The sequence below is a fragment of the Brachyhypopomus gauderio genome, chromosome 10 (assembly GCF_052324685.1).
Source record: "Brachyhypopomus gauderio isolate BG-103 chromosome 10, BGAUD_0.2, whole genome shotgun sequence".
NCBI classification, from domain to species: domain Eukaryota; kingdom Metazoa; phylum Chordata; class Actinopteri; order Gymnotiformes; family Hypopomidae; genus Brachyhypopomus; species Brachyhypopomus gauderio.
In genome coordinates this window covers 13,281,043-13,301,196 of record NC_135220.1, presented here as the reverse complement: position 1 = coordinate 13,301,196, position 20,154 = coordinate 13,281,043, and the positions used below count along the sequence as shown (strand labels likewise).

The following is a 20,154-nucleotide window of genomic DNA, read 5'->3' as shown; positions in this document are numbered from 1 at the left end:
GTTCTGCGTGATGGTTGTAAGTGTGCAGACACTGAACCTCTACCTTTTTTACATTTGCGTTCACAGCCCTTCTCGTCTGATCCATCCTTGCAGTCCTTCTCTCCATCACACACGTGACTATAGAGGACACACTCACTTCCATCCCTGCACGCTTTAAAGCCCAGAGGGCACCTCAGGGAGGAAGTTGTTTTACCACTGTTGTCTGGGAAACATACAGAAACGGTCAGTACAGATCCATTAACAAACATTGTGTAATGAGTAAATACGTACAGCAGTCCTTCTCGTCTGAACCGTCCCTACAGTCCGTTTGTCCATCACAGAACTGCAGGCTGGTGAGACATACTGTGCCCTCATCACAGTGCAGAGGACATGTAGGACACCGCAACTCATCTGAACCATCAGGGCAGTCGGGGCGGCCATCACACACCAGGGCTCGCTCTATACACTTCATCCTGTTCTTACACAGGAAGTGGCCTACACAAGGAGACAGCAGTCACTTACAAATAATACTCCGTGTGGAAGGTTTAGTGGAAGCCACATGTACCATAAATCACACCTTACCTGGATCTGAGCATTCGTGTAAACAAGAGATCTCATCAAATCCATTAGGACAGTCCATCTTCCCGTCACACAGCTGAGACTGACTGATGCACACCGACGTGCCTTCACACTTTACAGAGGGACTTGTACAGATGGTCTTGGCAGAGTGCCCAGCTGAAAGACCTACAGTGGTAGGAGCTGGGAGCACACAGGACCACAAAGATTGCTCTTAATTAAAATGCATGTAATAATGAAAGATCATCAACTTAATCTTATTAAAGGGGAGATTTTGGCCATTACAATTCCCACGGCAGCTTGCTTCATCGGTGCCGTCTACGCAGTCTCTCTCTCCATCACACAGGAAGGAGTCTGGGATGCAGCGGGTCTTGTTGTCGCAGCGATGGGTACAGCTCTTGGTGCGTGTGAAGCAGTCCATCTCATCAGAGCGATCCTGGCACTGTGGAGTCCCATCACACACCTGCTTCCGGTCTATACACATCTTCCCATGAGCACACTGGAACTGTCCTGGTAGGGTAAAAGACGACACCATTTCCATATGCAGTCGTGCATACTTCATTCACAATTCTAAAACCTCTCCAGATCAATCAGTAGATGAGATGTAATCCAGTAGATACACAGTGCATGTCAGCGTGAACTTGACAAAATGTTTCATAACTTCCAAATCAAAATCAAACACCTTGTCCAAGGTAAAATTCAACCACTTTCAAGGTCCATTTTCAATACTTTCCAGCGCCTTACAGGTGTAGTAAATTATTTATTTATTCAAGCATACTCAAAATTATTAATTCACTTATCACATTAAAACAGATGGTACCATGTTTGGTAATAGCAGAAGTGTATTACATAAGCTTGTTGGTGTATTAAGAAAGCTAGCTATAATAATAAATACATTTTATTTATAGGCACCTTTCAGGACTCTCAAAGCCACCATACATAAGAAAATCAAAGCAAAAAAAAAAACCAAATAAAAAAAACAAAAATAAAAAAAACAAAAAAAAACAAAAGAACAAGGATGCAATTTTAAAATAAAATCAAGGGAGCAGACTAGAAATTATATGCAGTCCTAAACAGTTGCATTTTGAGGCGCGATTTAAAAACGTCCAAGGAATCAATATTTCGGATGTCCGGTGGAAGAGAGTTCCAAAGACGGGGAGCTGAGCGACTGAAATCTCTTGGCCCCATGGTGCTCAAACGGGCCGGGGGAACAGTGAGCCTGATTGACGTGGAAGATCTGAGAGTGCGGCTGGGTCTGTTCATGTTTAGGCGCTCAGTGAGATATGGAGAGGCAAGGTGATGGATAGCCTTAAATGTGAGAAGTAGAAGTTTATAATCAATGCGAGATTTAACAGGGAGCCAGTGAAGCTGCTGAAGAACATGACTAATGTGATGAATGGATGGGGTTCTAGATATGACACTAATGTGATGAATGGATGGGGTTCTAGATACGACACGGGCAGCAGCATTCTGAACCAGTTGTAGCTCATGGAGGGATTTGAGGGAGAGACCGAACAAAAGAGAATTACAATAGTCCAGGCGGGAAGTGACCAGGGAATTAACCAAGATGGCAGTGTTGTCAGGAGTGAGAGAGGGACGGAGACAGTTAATGTGATTGAGATAGAAGTATGCAGACAGAGTGGTGTTATTTATATGGGTTTGGAAAGACAAAGTGCCATCAAGGACGACACCCAGACTTCACCTGAGGGGAGGGAGGAACAATAGTGTTGTCTATGGAAAAACTTTTTACTTTTGCAAGAACTGATTTAGTACCAATGAGGAGGACTACCGTTATCACTGTTGAGTCAGAGAAAATTTGAGGAAAACCAAGACTTGACTTCCTGTGACAATCACAGAGGGAGGAGGGAGGGAGGGTGGAGTTGGGTTTGCTAGAAATGTACAGCTGGGTGCTGTCTGCATAACAATGAAACTGGACTTTATACTTATGAAAGATGTGACCTAAAGGAGGAAGGTAAATTATGAAAGAATAGGACCAAGGACTGAACCTTGGGGAACACCAGAAGTGAGGGGAGATGGCTGGGATGTGAATGTCTTCAGTTGAATAAACCGAGTGTGTTCAGAAAGATATGAGGTGAACCAGGCCAGGGAAGTGTTGGAAAAACCAAAGGCTGATTATGAAGGAGGACAGAATGAGAAATGGTGTCGAATGCCGCACTCAGATCAAGGAGGACGAGTATGGATAAAAGACCCAAGTCAGCTGCAGTCAAGAGGTTGTTTTATCTTAATATATGCTAATTAGGGTAGGATTTACTCCAGTGGCTAGCTTGGTTATGAAGCTAGCATATACCAAATGGTAGTTTATTTTCAAAATGCACAAACACCATCACTTTCAAGTTTTGTGCTGGAATTACCAGAGGTGGTAAATTTCTTGCTTGTATTTGTAATGTAATACAAGTGAACCATTCATTCAATCAGATGGCTTCTTGTTGTGAAAAAAACGGTTACAATGTCAAGCATTCAAGAACTTTGCATTTTCCAGGTTTGAAAAGTGCTGGAATTTTGGCGAATGTTAAAATTCAAGCATTTTATAGGATTTGAGCATCGTCAAATTCATTGTGGAATTTAAAGTCTCACAAGAAACATGCAAAACTCCAAAAGGGATTTGCGCACAGGTACTGAACCTCTACCTTTTTTACATTTGCGTTCACAGCCCTTCTCGTCTGATCCATCCTTGCAATCCTTCTCTCCATCACACACGTGACTATAGAGGACACACTCACTTCCATCCCTGCACGCTTTAAAGCCCAGAGGGCACCTCAGGGAGGAAGTGGTTTTACCATTGTTGTCTGTGAAACATACAGAAACGGTCAGTACAGGTCCATTAACAAACATTGTGTAATGAGTAAATACGTACAGCAGTCCTTCTCATCTGAACCATCCCTACAGTCCATTTGTCCATCACAGAACTGCAGGCTGGTGAGACACACTGAGCCCTCATCACAGTGCAGAGGACATGTAGGACACTGCAGCTCATCAGAACCATCAGGGCAGTCAGTGCGGCCATCACACACCAGGGCTCGCTCTATACATTTCATCCTGTTCTTACACAGGAAGTGGCCTACACAAGGAGACAGCAGTCGCTTACAAATACTTTGTGTGGAAGGTTTAGTGGAAGCAACTTGTACCATAATCACACCTTACCTGGATCTGAGCATTCGTGTAAACAAGAGAGCTCATCAAATCCATTAGGACAGTCCATCTTCCCATCACACAGCTGAGACTGACTGATGCACACAGACGTGCCTTCACACTTTACAGAGGGACTTGTACAGATGGTCTTAGCAGAGCGCACATATGAAGGATCAACAGTGGGAGGAGCTGGGGACAATGGGAAACAAGAATCCTCCTAATTGAAGTGCATGTGAATGAAATAGCATCAACTTGATCTTACTGAACAGAAGCTTTGTCATTACCATTCCTGCGACAGCCGGCTTCATCAGTGCCATCTACACAGTCTCTCTCTCCATCACACAGGAAGGTGTCTGGGATGCAGCGGGTCTTGTTGTCACAGCGATGGGTACAGCCCTTTGTACGTGCAACACAGTCCATCTCATCAGAGCGATCCTGGCACTGTGGAGTCCCATCACACACCTGCTTCCGGTCTATACACATCTTCCCATGAGCACACTGGAACTGTCCTGGTAGGGTAAAAGATGACACCATTTCTATCCAGTCAACTACATGCATGTTTCATCCACAATTCTAAAACCTCTTCAGTTCCAATCAGCAGAAGTCTGTAGTACCATTACATGTAATGAACTGGTCCACTAACCACCTTGACCATATTCTTTGCGTCTGGATTTTGACCATTACTGCTAATTTATCGAGAAACCAAGTCACCACACTGCAGCTACAGCTCAGTCCGTTCTCCATACGTCAATGATTTTGGCCATTCTAGTGGAATGTCATTAATAATATCAACAACCTGTCGTATCTGAACTAAGTGGTGTTTCGTTACTGGATTTCTATGCTCGTCAGTCAGTCCATAACGATTTCCATGTTCGAGCACAAAGATGTGCACATGGAACCAGGACTCTTGGGCCGCAAATCAAATGATTGATTTTGTAGTAGTGTTAGAGTTCTGTCCTTGCGTCTTGGACACTTGGGTAAAAAAAGAGGAGCCGAGCTGTCAAATGATCAGCTCCGTTTGTATCAGATGGGGTACAAAGATGCCAGACGACAAAACTGGCAGACCAAAATGTTTAGTGACTGCTGTGAACGTCTGGCAGAGGGGTTCCGTCAAAGATCTTGGACTCGCATCCAGCAGAGCTTCAAATTAGTCCTGAGGGAATCCACCGACATGGAGGCACTGACTATGTCCCACATGGACTCACTGTCGATGTGGTGGACCGGAGATGTGGCTGAGGTTGTCTGTGCCAGTTGTGGTGGAAATCCCCAAAAGGTGGACACCACAAGTAAGGAAGGCAGTCAAGCTGAAGAGATTCCTACAGGGCCTGGCTCGTTTGTGGGACTTGACAGCAGATGGGTATTGGAGGGCCAAGTGGATCGCAGGTTTGGCAGAGGTAAAAACTAGTGTGGGAGGAGTTTGTTGAGGCCATGCAAAGTGACTTTGCCAGAATGTTCTTGGAGCTGATAATCAGGTGACACAGGAAAGGAAAGCGGTTCTCGACCGACATGGTTCATAGAGAGACTGGGGAGCTGCTGGCCGACTGGGGAAGTCATTAGGCTGTGGAAGGAATACTTTGAGGATCTTCTCAATCCTACCAACATGCTTTCCATAGATGAAGCAGACCTGGGGGACTTGGAAGAGTTCACCCATCACTTGGGCAGAGGTGACCAGGTTAGTTGAAAAACTCCTTGGCGGCAAGGCTACAGGGGTGGATGATGTCTGCCCTGAGAGTTTATGCTCAGGATGTAGTGGGACCGTCCTGGCTGATGCATCTTTGCATCATGTGGACTTCGGGGGCAGTGCATCTGGACTGGCAAATAGGGGGTGGTGGGTCCCCTTTTTAAGAAAGGGGATCGGAGGGTGTGCTCCAACTATCGGGGATCACTCCAGTGCCCCTACGTAGACCTTATCAGGGCAGCTAAAGAGCATCAAGTCCGGCTGACAGTTGAACCTCAGTTTACAATATGGGTTCCATCCTGTTGAGCAAAAGTTGACCAGCTTTTTACCCTGGCAAGCATCCTAGAGGGTAGAATTTGCTCAACCATTCCACATGTTATGTGGATTTGGAGAAGGCATTTGGCAGTGTCCCTCAGGGATTCCTATATGGGGCACTCTGGGAGAATAGGGTACTGGGCCAGCTGCTACAGGCTATCCAGTCTCTGAACAAATGTAGCAGTAGCTTGGGTTGCATAGCTGGCAGCAAGTCAGACTGGTTTCCAGTTGGGGTTTGACTTTGTCAGGGCTGCCCATTGTCACTAATGGATAGAATTTCTCAGCATTGCCAAGTGGTGGAGGTGGTTTGGTGGCAACATGATTCCACACATTTTTTTGTAGATGGGTCCCTTCAGCATCACACCAGGACCTCCAGCTCTTGCTGGATCAGTTTACACCAGAGTGTGAAACGACCGGGATGAGAATCGGCACCTCTAAAACAGACCATGGTAGTCAAGGGTGTAGTGCCCTCCAAGGGTCGGGACAGTCCTTGCCTCAAGTGGAGGAGTTAAAGTTTCTTGTTCACAACAGAGGTAAAGCTGGAACAGGAGGTTGACTGGTGGATCAGTGCGGCGTCTGCAGTGTTGGACACTGTACAGGATTGTTGTGGTGAAGAGCTGAACCAAAAGGTAAAGCTCTCAATTTACTGGTCAATTTACATTTCAACTCTCACCTATGGTCATGAGCTCTCTGTAGTGACCGAAAAAACGAGTTCGGTAATACAAGTGGTTGCAATGAGTTTCCTCTGCAAGGTGTCCGGGCTCTCCCTTGGAGATAGGGTGAGGAGTTTGGTCCTCGAGGAGAGACCGTAGAGGTGCTACTCATTCAAGTAGAGAGGAGTCAATTAAGATGGTTCAAGCATTTGGTCTGTACACACCCCTAGGCACTTCCCTGGTGAGGCGTTCCAGGCATGTCTATCTGGGAGGAGACCCCGGAAAAGAACGGGGACACAAGAGATCTCTCGACTGACCTGAAATGCCCCTGTATCCCTCCCAAATAGCTGGAAGAGGGGACTGGGGACAGAAACCTGGGCCTCCATGCTTAATGAATAAGTGGATGCAAATCAACATTAGTTCATGCATTTCATCGATTTGGATCCAAGTCATCAATTCGCAATCATTTATTCCTCACAGACGGGCAAAAGTGTCCTTGGTTTGGCTCAATACCATGTACATGGTCATTACATGATCCTACAAGCAGCATTTCACACAGTCACAACTGATTGAGACAGTGTCACAAGTGTCTACTTAGATATAACAGCCCAGTGGATAAACTGTTGAGAACTTTGATTTGGTAGAATGTAATCATTTTGTCTGCATTATATGGTAAATTCATTGATTAACTTAGTCTCACAAGAAACATGCAAAACTCCAAAAGGGATTCGCGCACAGGTACTGAACCTCTACCTTTTTTACATTTGCGTTCACAGCCCTTCTCGTCTGATCCATCCTTGCAGTCCTTCTCTCCATCACACACGTGACTATAGAGGACACACTCACTTCCATCCCTGCATGCTTTAAAGCCCAGAGGGCACCTCAGGGAGGAAGTGGTTTTACCATTGTTGTCTGTGAAACATTCAGAAACGGTCAGTACAGGTCCATTAACAAACATTGTGTAATGAGTGTAAATACATACAGCAGTCCTTTTCATCTGAACCGTCCCTACAGTCCGTTTGGCCATCACAGAACTGCAGGCTGGTGAGACATACTGTGCCCTCATCACAGTGCAGAGGACATGTAGGACACCGCAGCTCATCTGAACCATCAGGGCAGTCGGGGCGGCCATCACACACCAGGGCTCGCTCTATACATTTCATCCTGTTCTTACACAGGAAGTGGCCTACACAAGGAGACAGCAGTCACTTACAAATAATACTCCGTGTGGAAGGTTTAGTGGAAGCCACATGTACCATAAATCACACCTTACCTGGATCTGAGCATTCGTGTAAACAAGAGATCTCATCAAATCCATTAGGACAGTCCATCTTCCCGTCACACAGTTGAGACTGACTGATGCACACCGAAGTGCCTTCACACTTTACAGAGGGACTTGTACAGATGGTCTTGGCAGAGTGCCCAGCTGAAAGACCTACAGTGGGAGGAGCTGGGGGCACACAGGACCACAAGGAATCCTCTTTAATAAAATCAAGTTGATTTGTTATGTTACATGCATTTTAATTAAGAGGAGCTTTACAATTCCCATGGCAGCTTGCTTCATCTGTGCCGTCTACGCAGTCCCCCTCTCCATCGCACAGGAAGGCGTCTGGGATGCAGCGGGTCTTGTTGTCACAGCGATGGGTACAACTCTTGGTGCGTGTGAGACAATTCATCTCATCAGAGCGATCCTGGCACTGTGGAGTCCCATCACACACCTGCATCCGGTCTATACACATCCTCCCATGAGCACAGTGGAACTGTCCTGGTAGGGTAAAGGGGGGGAAAATGCAACATCAATAACATGCATGTTGATGTCAATATATGACAGACCAGTAGATAAACCGTTTAAACATTTGATTTGGTAGAAAGTAAACATCATTTTGTCTGCATTATATGGTAAATTCATAGTGGAATTCAAAGTCACAGGAAACAAGCAAAAAAATAATAATCCAAATGGGAGATGTGCAGATACTGAACCTCTACCTTTTTTACATTTGCGATCACAGTCCTCATCAGATCCATCCTTGCAGTCCTTCTCTCCATCACACACGTGACTGTAGAGGACACACTCACTTCCATCCCTGCACGCTTTAGAGCCCGGAGGGCACTTCAGGGACGAAGTTGTTTTACCACTGTTGTCTGTAAAGGACATTCAGAAACTGTCAGTACAGGTCCAATAATGGGCATTGTGTAAATACGAGAGTATTGAGTAAATACGTACAGCAGTCCTTCTCATCCGAACCATCAGGGCAGTCGGGGCGGCCATCACACACCAGGGCTCGCTCTATACACTTCATCCTGTTCTTACACAGGAAGTGGCCTACACAAGGAGACCGCAGTCACTTACAAATAATACTCCATGTGGAAGGTTTAGTGGAAGCCACATGTACCATAAATCACACCTTACCTGGATCTGAGCATTCGTGTAAACAAGAGAGCTCATCAAAACCATTAGGACAGTCCATCTTCCCGTCACACAGCTGAGACTGACTGATGCACACCGATGTGCCTTCACACTTTACAGACGGACTTGTACAGATGGTCTTAGCAGAGCGCACATCTGAACGACCTACAGTGGGAGGAGCTTTAAATTGAAAGTACAGAAGTCAACCGTTTTCTAAACAAAATCTTATTCAAAACAACCCAATACAGAACAAAAATGGTAGACCTTAGAATGCACCTTTGTAGACATTTAGGAAGCAGATTTCTACTGAGAACACAGCAATGTAAAAAGTGGGGACTGGAGCAAACGGGGACTAGGACATCGTTTCACAGCTGTGACTTGTGCCAAGAACATGATATGGAAAGTACCCAGGGAACCACCACCAGCTCAGGAGATACATAGCTATTTGGACTTCCATCCATGGTCACAAAAGGCTGTCAAGTATCGTCTATGTTCCAAAGCCAAATTAGTGAGATCTATAAAACTTGTACCTTTAACCTCAGAAGCCAACAGGGAGAATCACACCTGCTTTTAGATCTACATTAGAATATTGCAGTGCAGTGGCCTACCCAATAACCCAAAAATATGTTCTGAACGTAAATTTTAGAACATGGCTCCTAGAGTTCTGACTCGTATGAGAAGTAGCCACATTACTCCATCTTGGTCAAAGATATTAGTAGCACAGAGATTCAAGATCCTGTTAAGTTCACAAATTAATAATACGTCTTGCTGTCTTTACATTAATATTATTGTAATCTACTGCTCTCTTAGAATCAAGATGAAAAATTTCTCAGACTGGCACAGACGTAACCAGATAGCTGCAAAAGTGCAGGGTCAAAGGGTCAAATATAGCAGCAGCCCAGGCAAAAAAATGGTCTGATGACCGATTTCATGGTTGAATTCCAGAAGATGCCTTCAAGTGACATCTGTTAAACTGTTAGTGGTGGGTGACCCCTCGTGACCTGGGTAGTCAACTCGTGGCTTGTTACATCCAATGAATGCTCTGAATTGTGTTGCAGAGAAAAGGGGCCATTTCACAGGGCTTTGTGCAAAGACTAATAGTGCACACACTGTGCAAACTGCTAAATAAGAGTGAATGTGCACGAACACAGAAGATGAAGTTGATCCTTGTCCACATACCCAGAGTTTAATAACCATGCAGTTGAGAAAATGGAAAGCTTGAGTGCAAACAAGATTTCTTGAGCAGATGTTTCTACTTGAACTGCATTACAGCACAGAAAGACTAGAGCTGTGGTGAAGGCCCAATTTTGCGGTAGATATTAGATGATCATGGTTTGTCCACCCATGTCCATTATAGCAGCACTCACCACAGTCTGCTTCATCAGTGCCGTCTACGCAGTCTCTCTCTCCATCACACAGGAAGGTGTCTGGGATGCAGCGGGTCTTGTTGTCGCAGCGATGGGTACAGCTCTTGGTGCGTGTGAAGCAGTCCATCTCATCAGAGCGATCCTGGCACTGTGGAGTCCCATCACACACCTGCTTCCGGTCTATACACATCCTCCCATGAGCACAGTGGAACTGGCCTGAGAAAAAAATGCAAACATTTTTGCCACAAAATCATAGCATTTACAAATCAAAGAGTGTCTAGACTCCACCACTACACTGGTTCTGAACAATCACAGTAGTATCTGAATAAGGCATCATTCCGGACATCGTATTAATTAAAAAGAGCCAAATGTTTGAGAGGTTAACAAATTGACCTGGTTCACATTGGTTCTGACACTCCTCTTCATCAGATCCGTCCTTGCAGTCGACCTCTCCGTCACACACGTGGCTGTGCAGGACACAGTCGCTGCCGTCCTTACACGGTTTGGAGCCAAAGCGACATTTCAGGGGAGCTGGACTTGTGGTCTCTGCAGCCGCAGTGGGGCAGGATACCTCATCAGAACCATCAGAGCAGTGAGGGAGTCCATCACACACCAGATTCCTCTCAACACACTTCCTCCTGTCCTTACACAGGAAGTCACCTAAATGGGGGGGATAAGAGTCTTCAGTAAAATTGACAACAATCCAGAGCTCTGTATTACAACACCATGGGTGCTCATTAACACACCTGGTTCATCACACCTATATATACAGGATGCCTCATCTGATCCATCAGGACAGTCGTTGTTTCCATCACACAGCTGAGTGTGAGAAATACACAAGGACGTTCCTTCACACAAGACCGAGAGCCTTCCACAGGCCGCCGGAGTGGGAGACGCACGTTCAGGTGCTTTTTCTGATGCGAGAAAGGACAAAAACATGCATGTCACTCAGGTAATTTCCCCACTTGAATAGCCCTTCTTAACTTCCTTTTGTATGTGAGGGTATCTTGAACACAACTTGCATTCATGTCAAGCTCAACATTAAAATCAACCCAAGAGCAGTACTGACCTTGTCTTTCTGCTCTTAGAGCCACGGCGGTTCCTACGACACCGGTCTCTACAGCAACAGCTCTTATAGGCTTGCCGTCCTGCCGCTTCCACAGTGTGATGACATCATTGAGCAGAGTGACCATATAAGGCTCATAGGAAGCTACAACGGAGCCTGGCGTGGCCCACCCTTTACCAGCAGAGTACCTTCTCATCTTCAGAAGACTCATTACCTGCAGTTCTAAAAGCAACACAGGACATCAAGGGACAATTCCAAATCTGTGCCCTTCATGCTTTCTCCAAAGTCCATTTTAACAGGTGTAGTGTCATTACTGGTGCCAGGAAAGAATACGAACCACTTTGCGAGTTCCAAAGGAAACTATTTGCTTTCCTGTCCAGTGCAATTTGACAGTCAACGTTCTCCTCAAAGCTGTAGATGGCCTTTGCATTCCCACCCATCAGGCCTAGCCTCATATTGATGATCTGACCGTCTTCCAGCCAGTACAACTGGCCACGCTGCCAATCCACAAATAAGTCGCCGACTTCTTCCCTGGCCTGATACAGCTGCTTGGAGACAGTCTGATGAGGTAGGATGACATGGGTGGCACCAATGGACAGCTGATCACAGGACACCCAGTACAGGTTTCCAGTCTTCTGGTCAACTCTGACTGTGCATACTAAAAAAATCAATTAAGATGAACAATAAGGGAACTCGCCACAGAAAACCAACAGAATGAGAATTGGCAATAAACCATTACACGGGACCCAAGCTTCATACCAGGCTTTAAGGTTGGAATGTGTTCCAAATGGTCATCATTGAACAGTCTAGCCTTCACGTGTCCTGTGGCATTAGTCCAAATCACCCAGCCTCTCTTCCAATCCATGTCAAAAGAGTGGATGTCCTCGTGCGTGGAGAAGAGAAGAGTTTTCAAAAACCCATCGGGGGTAAACTCCAGTGTGCGCACGCTCGTGGATGTCGCATAGGCGATCTTAAAATCTGTCAGATGAGAGGAAGGAAAGAAAACGTACAAGCGTGTTTACGGACGCTGATCAGTTACCTACTGTACACACCAACCGTGCCCCTCACATACTTTCACATGAGCCACTTGGCGTAGGAATCTTCCCCTCTGGGCAGGCGCACGTGAAGGCACCAGTACTGGCGAGGGAGGGCAGGCAAAGCTGGCAACGAGACCTTCTACATGGAGAAGGACCTGCAGTGCAAACACTTCACATTACTCCATATTTACATCACACACACAATGATAAATGAAATGATCCAGAACTCCACACATTTTCCATTTCAATACTGCAAACTCCTCCAGATTTTAAAAATCCAGTCTTCATGGTTGATTTTTCAAATCAAACTAGAGTGCAAATAGCCAAATGTTTCCTATATCTGACATTTAATTTTTGGTTCTTTAACTTTATAAATAAGTTCAATTACATTTTCACAGAATCTATGCTGATTTTTTAAAATTCCATGTCCACGTGTTAGTAAAACCAAATTCCATCCTTGTGTAGGAACCCTGGAAACCGGCTCACCCCGAGGCTGTTGGAGCTCGTGAAAGACTGTGAAGATTGGCATAGACGCCTTCAGGATGAAGCTCTTCTTGTTGGGTTGGCTTTGTGGGGCTTCCCAAAGACGTCCATTATCAGTCCAGTAGAACCAGTTATTAAACACAGCCAGGTTCTGAGGCATCTTTCCTGTAAACTCCTTAAAAGTGTATCGCCCCGTGCCATCCACCTTCACCGTCTCGATGGACTACGGCATTCATTGGAAGCACTTTATTATTCAGAAAACTAGAAACAAATATTCGACCACTTTCCTATATTGTGTACACACGACATTTGCAGTATGCTTTCATAATTACCCCTACATTATAATTTCTCTTTCTAACGTGCATCTCTACAGACAAGTAAAAATCAATTCTAGGATCATTAGATACACTACCATTTTGAAATTGCTTAGCCAGTAAAGACGCCGGACAGCCACATCCAAAGTAAGAGCTCTAGGCATCTCCGCCGTTACCACAGCCAGCGTAGCCCGCATGAAACCATCCATAGCTGCTCTCTCGATCGTCACTGCGTTATCTGGGCCTTGGTTGATCCAAAACATTGTACTACAAAAGACACCATTATGCATACATTTCATTTTAGAAGCTAAATTAATATACAATTTACAATACTCACCTTTCACTGGGCAGAAGAACCAGATCTGTCGGGTCTGTATGTTTGGACATGACTACGCTCACAGCACTACCATCAGACGCGCCCGTGTAAATGCCTTTCAGCTCACTGCTGGTCCAGTAAAGCTGTCCACTGAGCCAGTCAACAGCTAGACTCCTAATTCCAGCATGTCCTGAGGAAAGAAAGGAAGGAAAAACATTAGTAGCAGTGCCCAGAGGCATCAACATATCACAAATAAATTGCAGGCCAGTGTATCACAAACATACAAAATCTGGTAACAGACCAGTAGATACACAAGCTCCATACACATTACACCCAATCCCCTGTACATGTAGTTTCAACCTTCCTCCACACATCTAACCCAACTCAAGAAGGCATAGGTAATTGGCTGGTGCAGAGACTGGTTGTGCTTGGAGCAGGGAAAACTCAAACCGTGCAGTCCAGTGGGCACCAGAGCAGATAAGTCCAGGAAACTCCTGGTTCAAACCATGGCCAGCTAACCTGAATAAAGCATTCTGCTCTTCTGATCCTCAGCCTTAAAGATGTTGCCATTCCTGTCAGCCCAATAGTAGAGGCTCCGTGCAAGGTCAAACGCCAAGGCCACAGGAGTGCCATCAACTGCAAAAAGGGAACTGAATGCTCTGGTCTCGAGACTGACCAATCCAATGAGACCCTTCTTGGCGGCAAGAAATCTAGTGACATTCCCTTAAAAATGAAAAAGAAAGTTTGATTGAACACGGTAGCACAAAGACAAAATACAGCAATTAAAACAAACAAACGGCACATTTGATTCTGAGAAGGCACCTGAAGCAAGACATGCATCATCTTGCTTCGTGAATCCTGGACGACATTTGCACTGAAAAGATCCTTTTGTGTTGGTGCAGGTGTGCATGCAAGGTCCAAACGGCTGGTCACACTCATCAACGTCTACACAGCAGAACAACGCCAAGAGACACACGAGTCATCTTAAGCTCAGTTTGAAGCCAAGATTGCTTCAAGATTCTCTCTAAAGATTCTTTCCGGTTTAGGCTAAACAGAACAAACCTTCACACTTGGCCCCATTTGAAGCAAGCTTCATCCCTCTAGGACAAGAACACAATGCTCCCCAAAGCTGGTCAGTGCATGTGTGGCTGCAGCCGCCATTCCTGTCCCTACACATTTTACCTACAACATCCCACCAGTAAGACATGATACAAAAGGTGTTGTTTCATTTCAGTCAACAAAGAACTAGCTAGTGGCACATATTGGTCAGTAATGTCAGAAATGGGCCTTCTGGGCTTGAATGCGGAGGACGAAGTCGTACCACAGGTGATTGGCTCATCACTTTTGTCAGCACACTGGGCGTTTCCATCACACCTCTCACTTTGCATCAAGCACGTTCCGTCGGGGCAGCGCACGTTCTGGTTTCCACAAGGCCCTGAGAAAGAGTCTGTTTGAAAACGCTCAGTAAATCCATTCTTAAATTCTGGAAGTCCAGTTCGCAGTTCAGCTCACCACAGTCCTCTTCATCAGAGTTGTCAACACAGTCATTGACACTATTGCAGTGTAGCTGCTGTGGGATACAGATCTCGTTCCTGCACTTCCAGTCACCCAAGAGGCAACCTTTACGGCGGGCGCAGTTTAGTTCATCCGAGCCGTCGGTACACTGGGACCGGCCATCACATACAGCAGACTTTGTCAAGCACATGGTGGAATCGGCACATTCGAAGTCTTCTGGCGGGCAAGCTAAAGGAGGTCATTTTAGGTTGGGATGAAAACGGAAACGTGTGGGTTAGAGACACTCAAGTTGAAAAAGACAGCGGAAAGCATTACAAAGTAAGAGCATTCCTAACAACAACAACAAAAAAAAAAAGCACGTACAGCAATCCATCTCATCGGAGCCGTCCAGACAGTCGCCGGTTCCATCACACCGCCAGGTGCGGAGAATACACGCTCCATCATCGCACTGCCAGTGGTTACTGCCGCATTTCTCAGCGACTCCTGGAAATTAATAAACCGAATCTGAATTTCACACGAGTACACGGGTCTCACGTTTAAAACCGGCAGGCCTTGAAATGCTTCGTTCAGAGTACAACTGGCGTAAAAATGAGGCCTTTTTGGCGTCTGGCTAGGACTATCTAACAAATCTTCGTGTGTGTGTGTGTATAAGAAATACATACATTCGTTATCAACAATTAAAGCGTAGGAAAATAAACGCGAAGACAACTAATCTAGGGTGTCAAGGAAAGTCTTCAAAAACAAACCAAGTTACACTTCATATTTAATTAGATGTACATTGCGTCCGCAGCTTGTCTGGTAGTGTTACCGTACATGAACGTTGGGACTTTGAGTAAATGTACTACCTGTCAATAAAATGCCACTCAAAAGCACCACCACTGTGGAGAGGTGCAGTAAGTCCATGGCCACCCCGACGTACGGGCCGAAACCGAGACCGGTACCTTTATGGCTTCACCGCACCAGGTGCATCCACTTGAGCAGTTTTATGGGGGGTTACAACTGAGAAATTGAATGGTACCGCCAATTAGGTTTTCATTTAGTGTCAAAAGATTAGACAGATTGTTGAATTTACGCAAAAAACTAAACTTGAGTAGTTTTATTTGTTGAAACGTAATAAATCAAACCTTGAATTTATTTGATTACATCTTACATTTTACATATTTTTTCACATAGAATAAGAGACGATTTTTAAAACAGGATTCGTCCTTTAAAATAATTTAGTAAATAAAGTAATTTTAAAATAACACAAAAGTAATGTTTACGGCCAGAACACTCAACATATTTATTTGACCATCATTTCCCCTCTTTTTAATTACTGATTTAATCTTATTTTGCGACTCCAGGTTATCCAACAATATCTCTCCTGGCTTCCTCGTGGTACATGAACCCGAGAACGTTGAACAGCTGCATCTTCATGAGAATCTTGGAGTTGCCTGGAATCACAAGACACTAATCTACATATTTATCTAAATGCATATTACGGAAGACGGTGGGAGAAGACCCCTACCGCTGTGTGACTTCACTGCCCCCTGCAGGACACTGCTGTCAAACGCAAATAATTTGTTGCGGTCTGTGTACAGGCACCAAAATAAATATTTGACAAAGTGCATATGAACACAGAGAAACATAACGAAGTTGTTTATAGTAGTATTCGCAAAATCCCCAACGATATGGGCAGAAAAAGCTCAACCAAAAAGAAAGAATCCCCAATCTCTTGTATTCACAATTCTCAGGTACAGTTCTGCATTGTCTAGCTACAATGGGGAAAAATACAATTAAGAGGCATTCCAGGTGAATCATGAAAATAAGAAAAGCAATTGAAACGGAGCATGTCAGATAACATGTCAGAGTTAATTTCTCAAACAGAAAGGACATAGGTAAACTTGTTAAGTTTGGTAGGTAATTACAAACTGATTTCAATGTACAGGTGAAAACATTCTTCAAAATAAACTTCAAATCTAGATTGCAAAGTTGTATAGAAAAAATATATGAATAAAGTTCAAATAGGTCATCAGCTTTAAATAGACTATATTTCTTTAGGACTAAAATAAGATGACAATGTGCCCTCTGATAATCAGCTTGTCCTGGAAACACAAACACAAAGCTATTATTCTGAGACGTGTGGATATACATAATTAAGATGCATAGTAATAAATTAACCTGTGGAACAGCATTGATTTCTGCTGCTGACATTGAAGGTTTAGCTGGAAGCATTCAAACTGGTATTTTCCATCTCCCACTAATGACACGACCATGGTGGTCGAAGATGTCAAGCTTCACCCAGCCTCGAGGAACCGAGTGCATTACTTCCTGTCCAAAGATGTTTGTTCAGGACTATTCAGAGGAGAGTGTACAGACATACTGAGGGGCTCACAGGAGACTGGGGGCAGTGTAGCGGGACTGCCCAGACTCTGCTCCCAGTGGAACATCCCCACCACCAGGCGACATGTTCTGTACGACGGGCACAAGCCCAGAAGGAAGTCATAGAACACCACAAAACCAGCCCTGTGACAGCAAAACACAAGAGTCAAAATTTATTCATAAAAAAATCTACACCATTCTCAGTAAATGACTTGTTCCTTTAGTGTTTGAGTGGGAATAGACTAACATTGGATCGTAAGGAGCAGGACCCAGGCCATCTGATACCTCCATAAGGTACTTAGGAAGGGGTGGTGTCTGTCAAGTGGATTCATCCTATGAAGATGAAGGTGATTGTCATAACATTGGTAGTTTTAAGGTGAGATAAAATGCAACAATTGTAAGAATAACATATACATATAATGTTTATATCTACACTGCTGAAATTGCCAAATTAAATCAAATAAACTGGTTAAATCAAATTAACTGTACCTCCTCTAAGAACTGGTTTTCCAGCTCTGTGGACATGAGCTCTATGCTGAAATCTCTAGAGGTGTCAATTCCAGGTTCAGAAAGTAAAAGTCCTCAGCAGGATTTTGCTCAAGCTTGCTAGATTTTCTAATTAGTGCAATCCAGGTAAAATGAGTTGAATCAACACAATCCAGGAAGCCTGAGCAAAATCCTGGTGAGGACTTTTACTTTCTGAACCTGGAATTGACACCTGTGGAAATCTCTTTTATTGTACCTTGGCCCTGTGTTACAGAATGCACCAAAGACAATGATAGATAGATAGATAGATAGATAGATAGATAGATAGATAGATAGATAGATAGATAGATAGATAGATAGATAGATAGAAAATAGATAGATAGAAAATAGATAGATAGATAGATAGATAGATAGATAGATAGATAGATAGATAGATAGATAGATAGATAGATAGATAGATAGATAGATAGATAGATAGATAGATAGATACTTTATTGATCCCAGAGGGAAAGTCTTGAAAAAATCAGAAAGGATTTATCAAGGTGTTGTGTTCCTTGACAAATGCGGGAAATGATCACGCATTCATAAAATCCAGTCATCATGTTCTGAAGTCTTATTTCTAAGACAACAGGTAAGGCTGTACCTTAACTGATGTGATAAGGTGTGGGGCAAGTTATTGATGTAATAGCTTATGTTGCCTACATTATCTTTACTCTTGATTGCTTGAACACTCAAGAAATACAAATGTGACATGCACATTATGCAAATCATATCAGAGTAAATTGAATTCATTACATGACTCAATGCTATACTTATCCCCCCAAAAATGCACCAAGTAGAATCACCTTGGTTTGACTTACACTAGCAATGGGTAAAAACGTGAAGGTTTAGTGTGAACTGACGTAGGCTCTGTGGGATTCTGCTATATTTGACCCACGAGAGCCTCCAGTACCACTGTGTTCCTTCTGTGTTCTCAGCTCTAACAACATTGTCTCTATGAGCCACTTTCCCATTATGAGCAGCCAGGACCTGCTTAAGATCAATTTCTGCAAGCAACAAAATAATAAATGACTCTTAGAACTAAAACTAAAACTAAACTAAACTAAACTAAACTAAAACACAAATTTCTGCTTATTATTGTTAAGAATATGTTATTATAATTGCCTATTATATTCAGTATGTATGTCCATATATGGGCTTATATGTACAAGGACCAGTACTGTTTTGATATAGCCCACATTCTTTTTAAGTATTCTTTTGCAATTGTTAATTCACAATTTAACTAACAATTAAAAGCTAATTTCATAATGCTCCCTATGGTATATACATGAGAAGTATCAGTTTCTAAAAGCTTTTTAAACTGAATACTTTGTTTAGAACATTTAGAATTTAGAACATGTTTAGAACATTTAGAATTTAGAACATGTTCATAGTCTTATTAGAGTTTCTTTGCTTGTTCATTAGTTGCTGCCTTAGACATCTCTGCGTGGGTCTCAGGAGAATATTCCATGTCCACAGTGTGATGATAGTCTGAGTCGCCTGCCGTCTGCAAATGCGTGCTATTACTCACAAACATATCTATTGAATTTGCTGAAACTGCACTGACATATAATCATGTGGTTGCAATTTATTTATGTATTCATCTGGTTCACTGGTTCTCTGTCGGGCTTTGGTAGATGGTGCTGAGGTCTTGTCCACAAGATCTGTTGCTTGAGTTGTGCCATTGTCAGAGTCTGGAGAAGTCTCTCACACTGTAAAAGGATTTTACTGTTTTAGACAACAGATTATTTTTAGGGACTTTGCTCATTGTGATCATAGACATGCCTCCTTTTCTCCTTCACTATCAGAGCAGGTTTGCAACTTAACGGTTAAGGTTTTGCGACTGATATACTCATGACTTTAAGCAAAAGTAAGCTCTTTACCTATGATTATGCATTATGTTAGTGTCTTTTTAAATTAAAAACTTACATTATTTAAGTAACTTTACAAAGAAGCGGACATCAGTCTCTCAATACTGACGTTTCTAGGTAGGCTATAACTTGCAACATATAGTACAAAATATTTAATAGAACAGTACCACGGAATCAGACTCTTCTCCACAGCCAACCTCTCCAATACAGAACCTTTCCTTATGTTTAGTCAAAAATTGCATGTCCAACAAATTAACGACCCATTATATCGAGAAGTGAAATTTAAGTAAACAAAAAGTCTGTGTTGAATCGAAACACCTTGTGCCAGGTGAGCTGCTCTTGGCAACCGCTGTACAGGAAAAACTCAGAGCTCAGTGCACTTTTAGGTACAGTAGCGCCCCCTGGGTTGACGTGTTTACGTTACATTGTAGCGTAGTTGTGTAGTTTTGTGTTACTTTGTAGTTATCTATCTATCTATCTATCTATCTATCTATCTATCTATCTATCTATCTATCTATCTATCTATCTATCTATCTATGAC

General features: G+C 43.6%; 1 protein-coding gene and 1 non-coding gene across 4 annotated transcripts in view; both read right to left on the bottom strand.

The window, feature by feature from the left end:
* Window positions 1-15,824, bottom strand: part of lrp13b (low-density lipoprotein receptor related-protein 13 b) — a 31,946-nt gene extending 16,122 nt beyond the window's left edge. Inside the window, exons 1-32 of one of the 3 annotated variants that reach the window (XM_077019611.1) lie at window positions 15,702-15,824; window positions 15,220-15,339; window positions 14,854-15,084; window positions 14,663-14,776; window positions 14,404-14,523; window positions 14,164-14,286; window positions 13,861-14,064; window positions 13,363-13,531; window positions 13,124-13,292; window positions 12,715-12,934; window positions 12,264-12,383; window positions 11,951-12,169; window positions 11,529-11,849; window positions 11,195-11,413; window positions 10,872-11,039; window positions 10,519-10,785; window positions 10,126-10,341; window positions 8,762-8,938; window positions 8,576-8,674; window positions 8,338-8,493; window positions 7,892-8,116; window positions 7,625-7,801; window positions 7,334-7,537; window positions 7,105-7,263; window positions 3,990-4,214; window positions 3,718-3,894; window positions 3,431-3,634; window positions 3,204-3,362; window positions 841-1,065; window positions 562-738; window positions 271-474; window positions 44-202 (exon numbers count right to left, since the gene is read on the bottom strand). In XM_077019611.1, the coding sequence (XP_076875726.1) occupies window positions 44-202; window positions 271-474; window positions 562-738; window positions 841-1,065; window positions 3,204-3,362; window positions 3,431-3,634; window positions 3,718-3,894; window positions 3,990-4,214; window positions 7,105-7,263; window positions 7,334-7,537; window positions 7,625-7,801; window positions 7,892-8,116; window positions 8,338-8,493; window positions 8,576-8,674; window positions 8,762-8,938; window positions 10,126-10,341; window positions 10,519-10,785; window positions 10,872-11,039; window positions 11,195-11,413; window positions 11,529-11,849; window positions 11,951-12,169; window positions 12,264-12,383; window positions 12,715-12,934; window positions 13,124-13,292; window positions 13,363-13,531; window positions 13,861-14,064; window positions 14,164-14,286; window positions 14,404-14,523; window positions 14,663-14,776; window positions 14,854-15,084; window positions 15,220-15,339; window positions 15,702-15,759 (5,785 nt within the window). In that variant the 5' untranslated portion in view covers window positions 15,760-15,824. The remainder of the gene's footprint in view (window positions 1-43; window positions 203-270; window positions 475-561; window positions 739-840; window positions 1,066-3,203; window positions 3,363-3,430; window positions 3,635-3,717; window positions 3,895-3,989; window positions 4,215-7,104; window positions 7,264-7,333; window positions 7,538-7,624; window positions 7,802-7,891; window positions 8,117-8,337; window positions 8,494-8,575; window positions 8,675-8,761; window positions 8,939-10,125; window positions 10,342-10,518; window positions 10,786-10,871; window positions 11,040-11,194; window positions 11,414-11,528; window positions 11,850-11,950; window positions 12,170-12,263; window positions 12,384-12,714; window positions 12,935-13,123; window positions 13,293-13,362; window positions 13,532-13,860; window positions 14,065-14,163; window positions 14,287-14,403; window positions 14,524-14,662; window positions 14,777-14,853; window positions 15,085-15,219; window positions 15,340-15,701) is intronic. The other 2 variants (XM_077019612.1, XM_077019613.1) reach the window with 2 other exon arrangements.
* Window positions 15,825-18,225: 2,401 nt separating this feature from the next.
* Window positions 18,226-18,358, bottom strand: LOC143526272 (U8 small nucleolar RNA). Its single transcript, XR_013133850.1, has one exon. It is a non-coding gene; the product is annotated as a U8 small nucleolar RNA (small nucleolar RNA).
* Window positions 18,359-20,154: the final 1,796 nt, after the last annotated feature.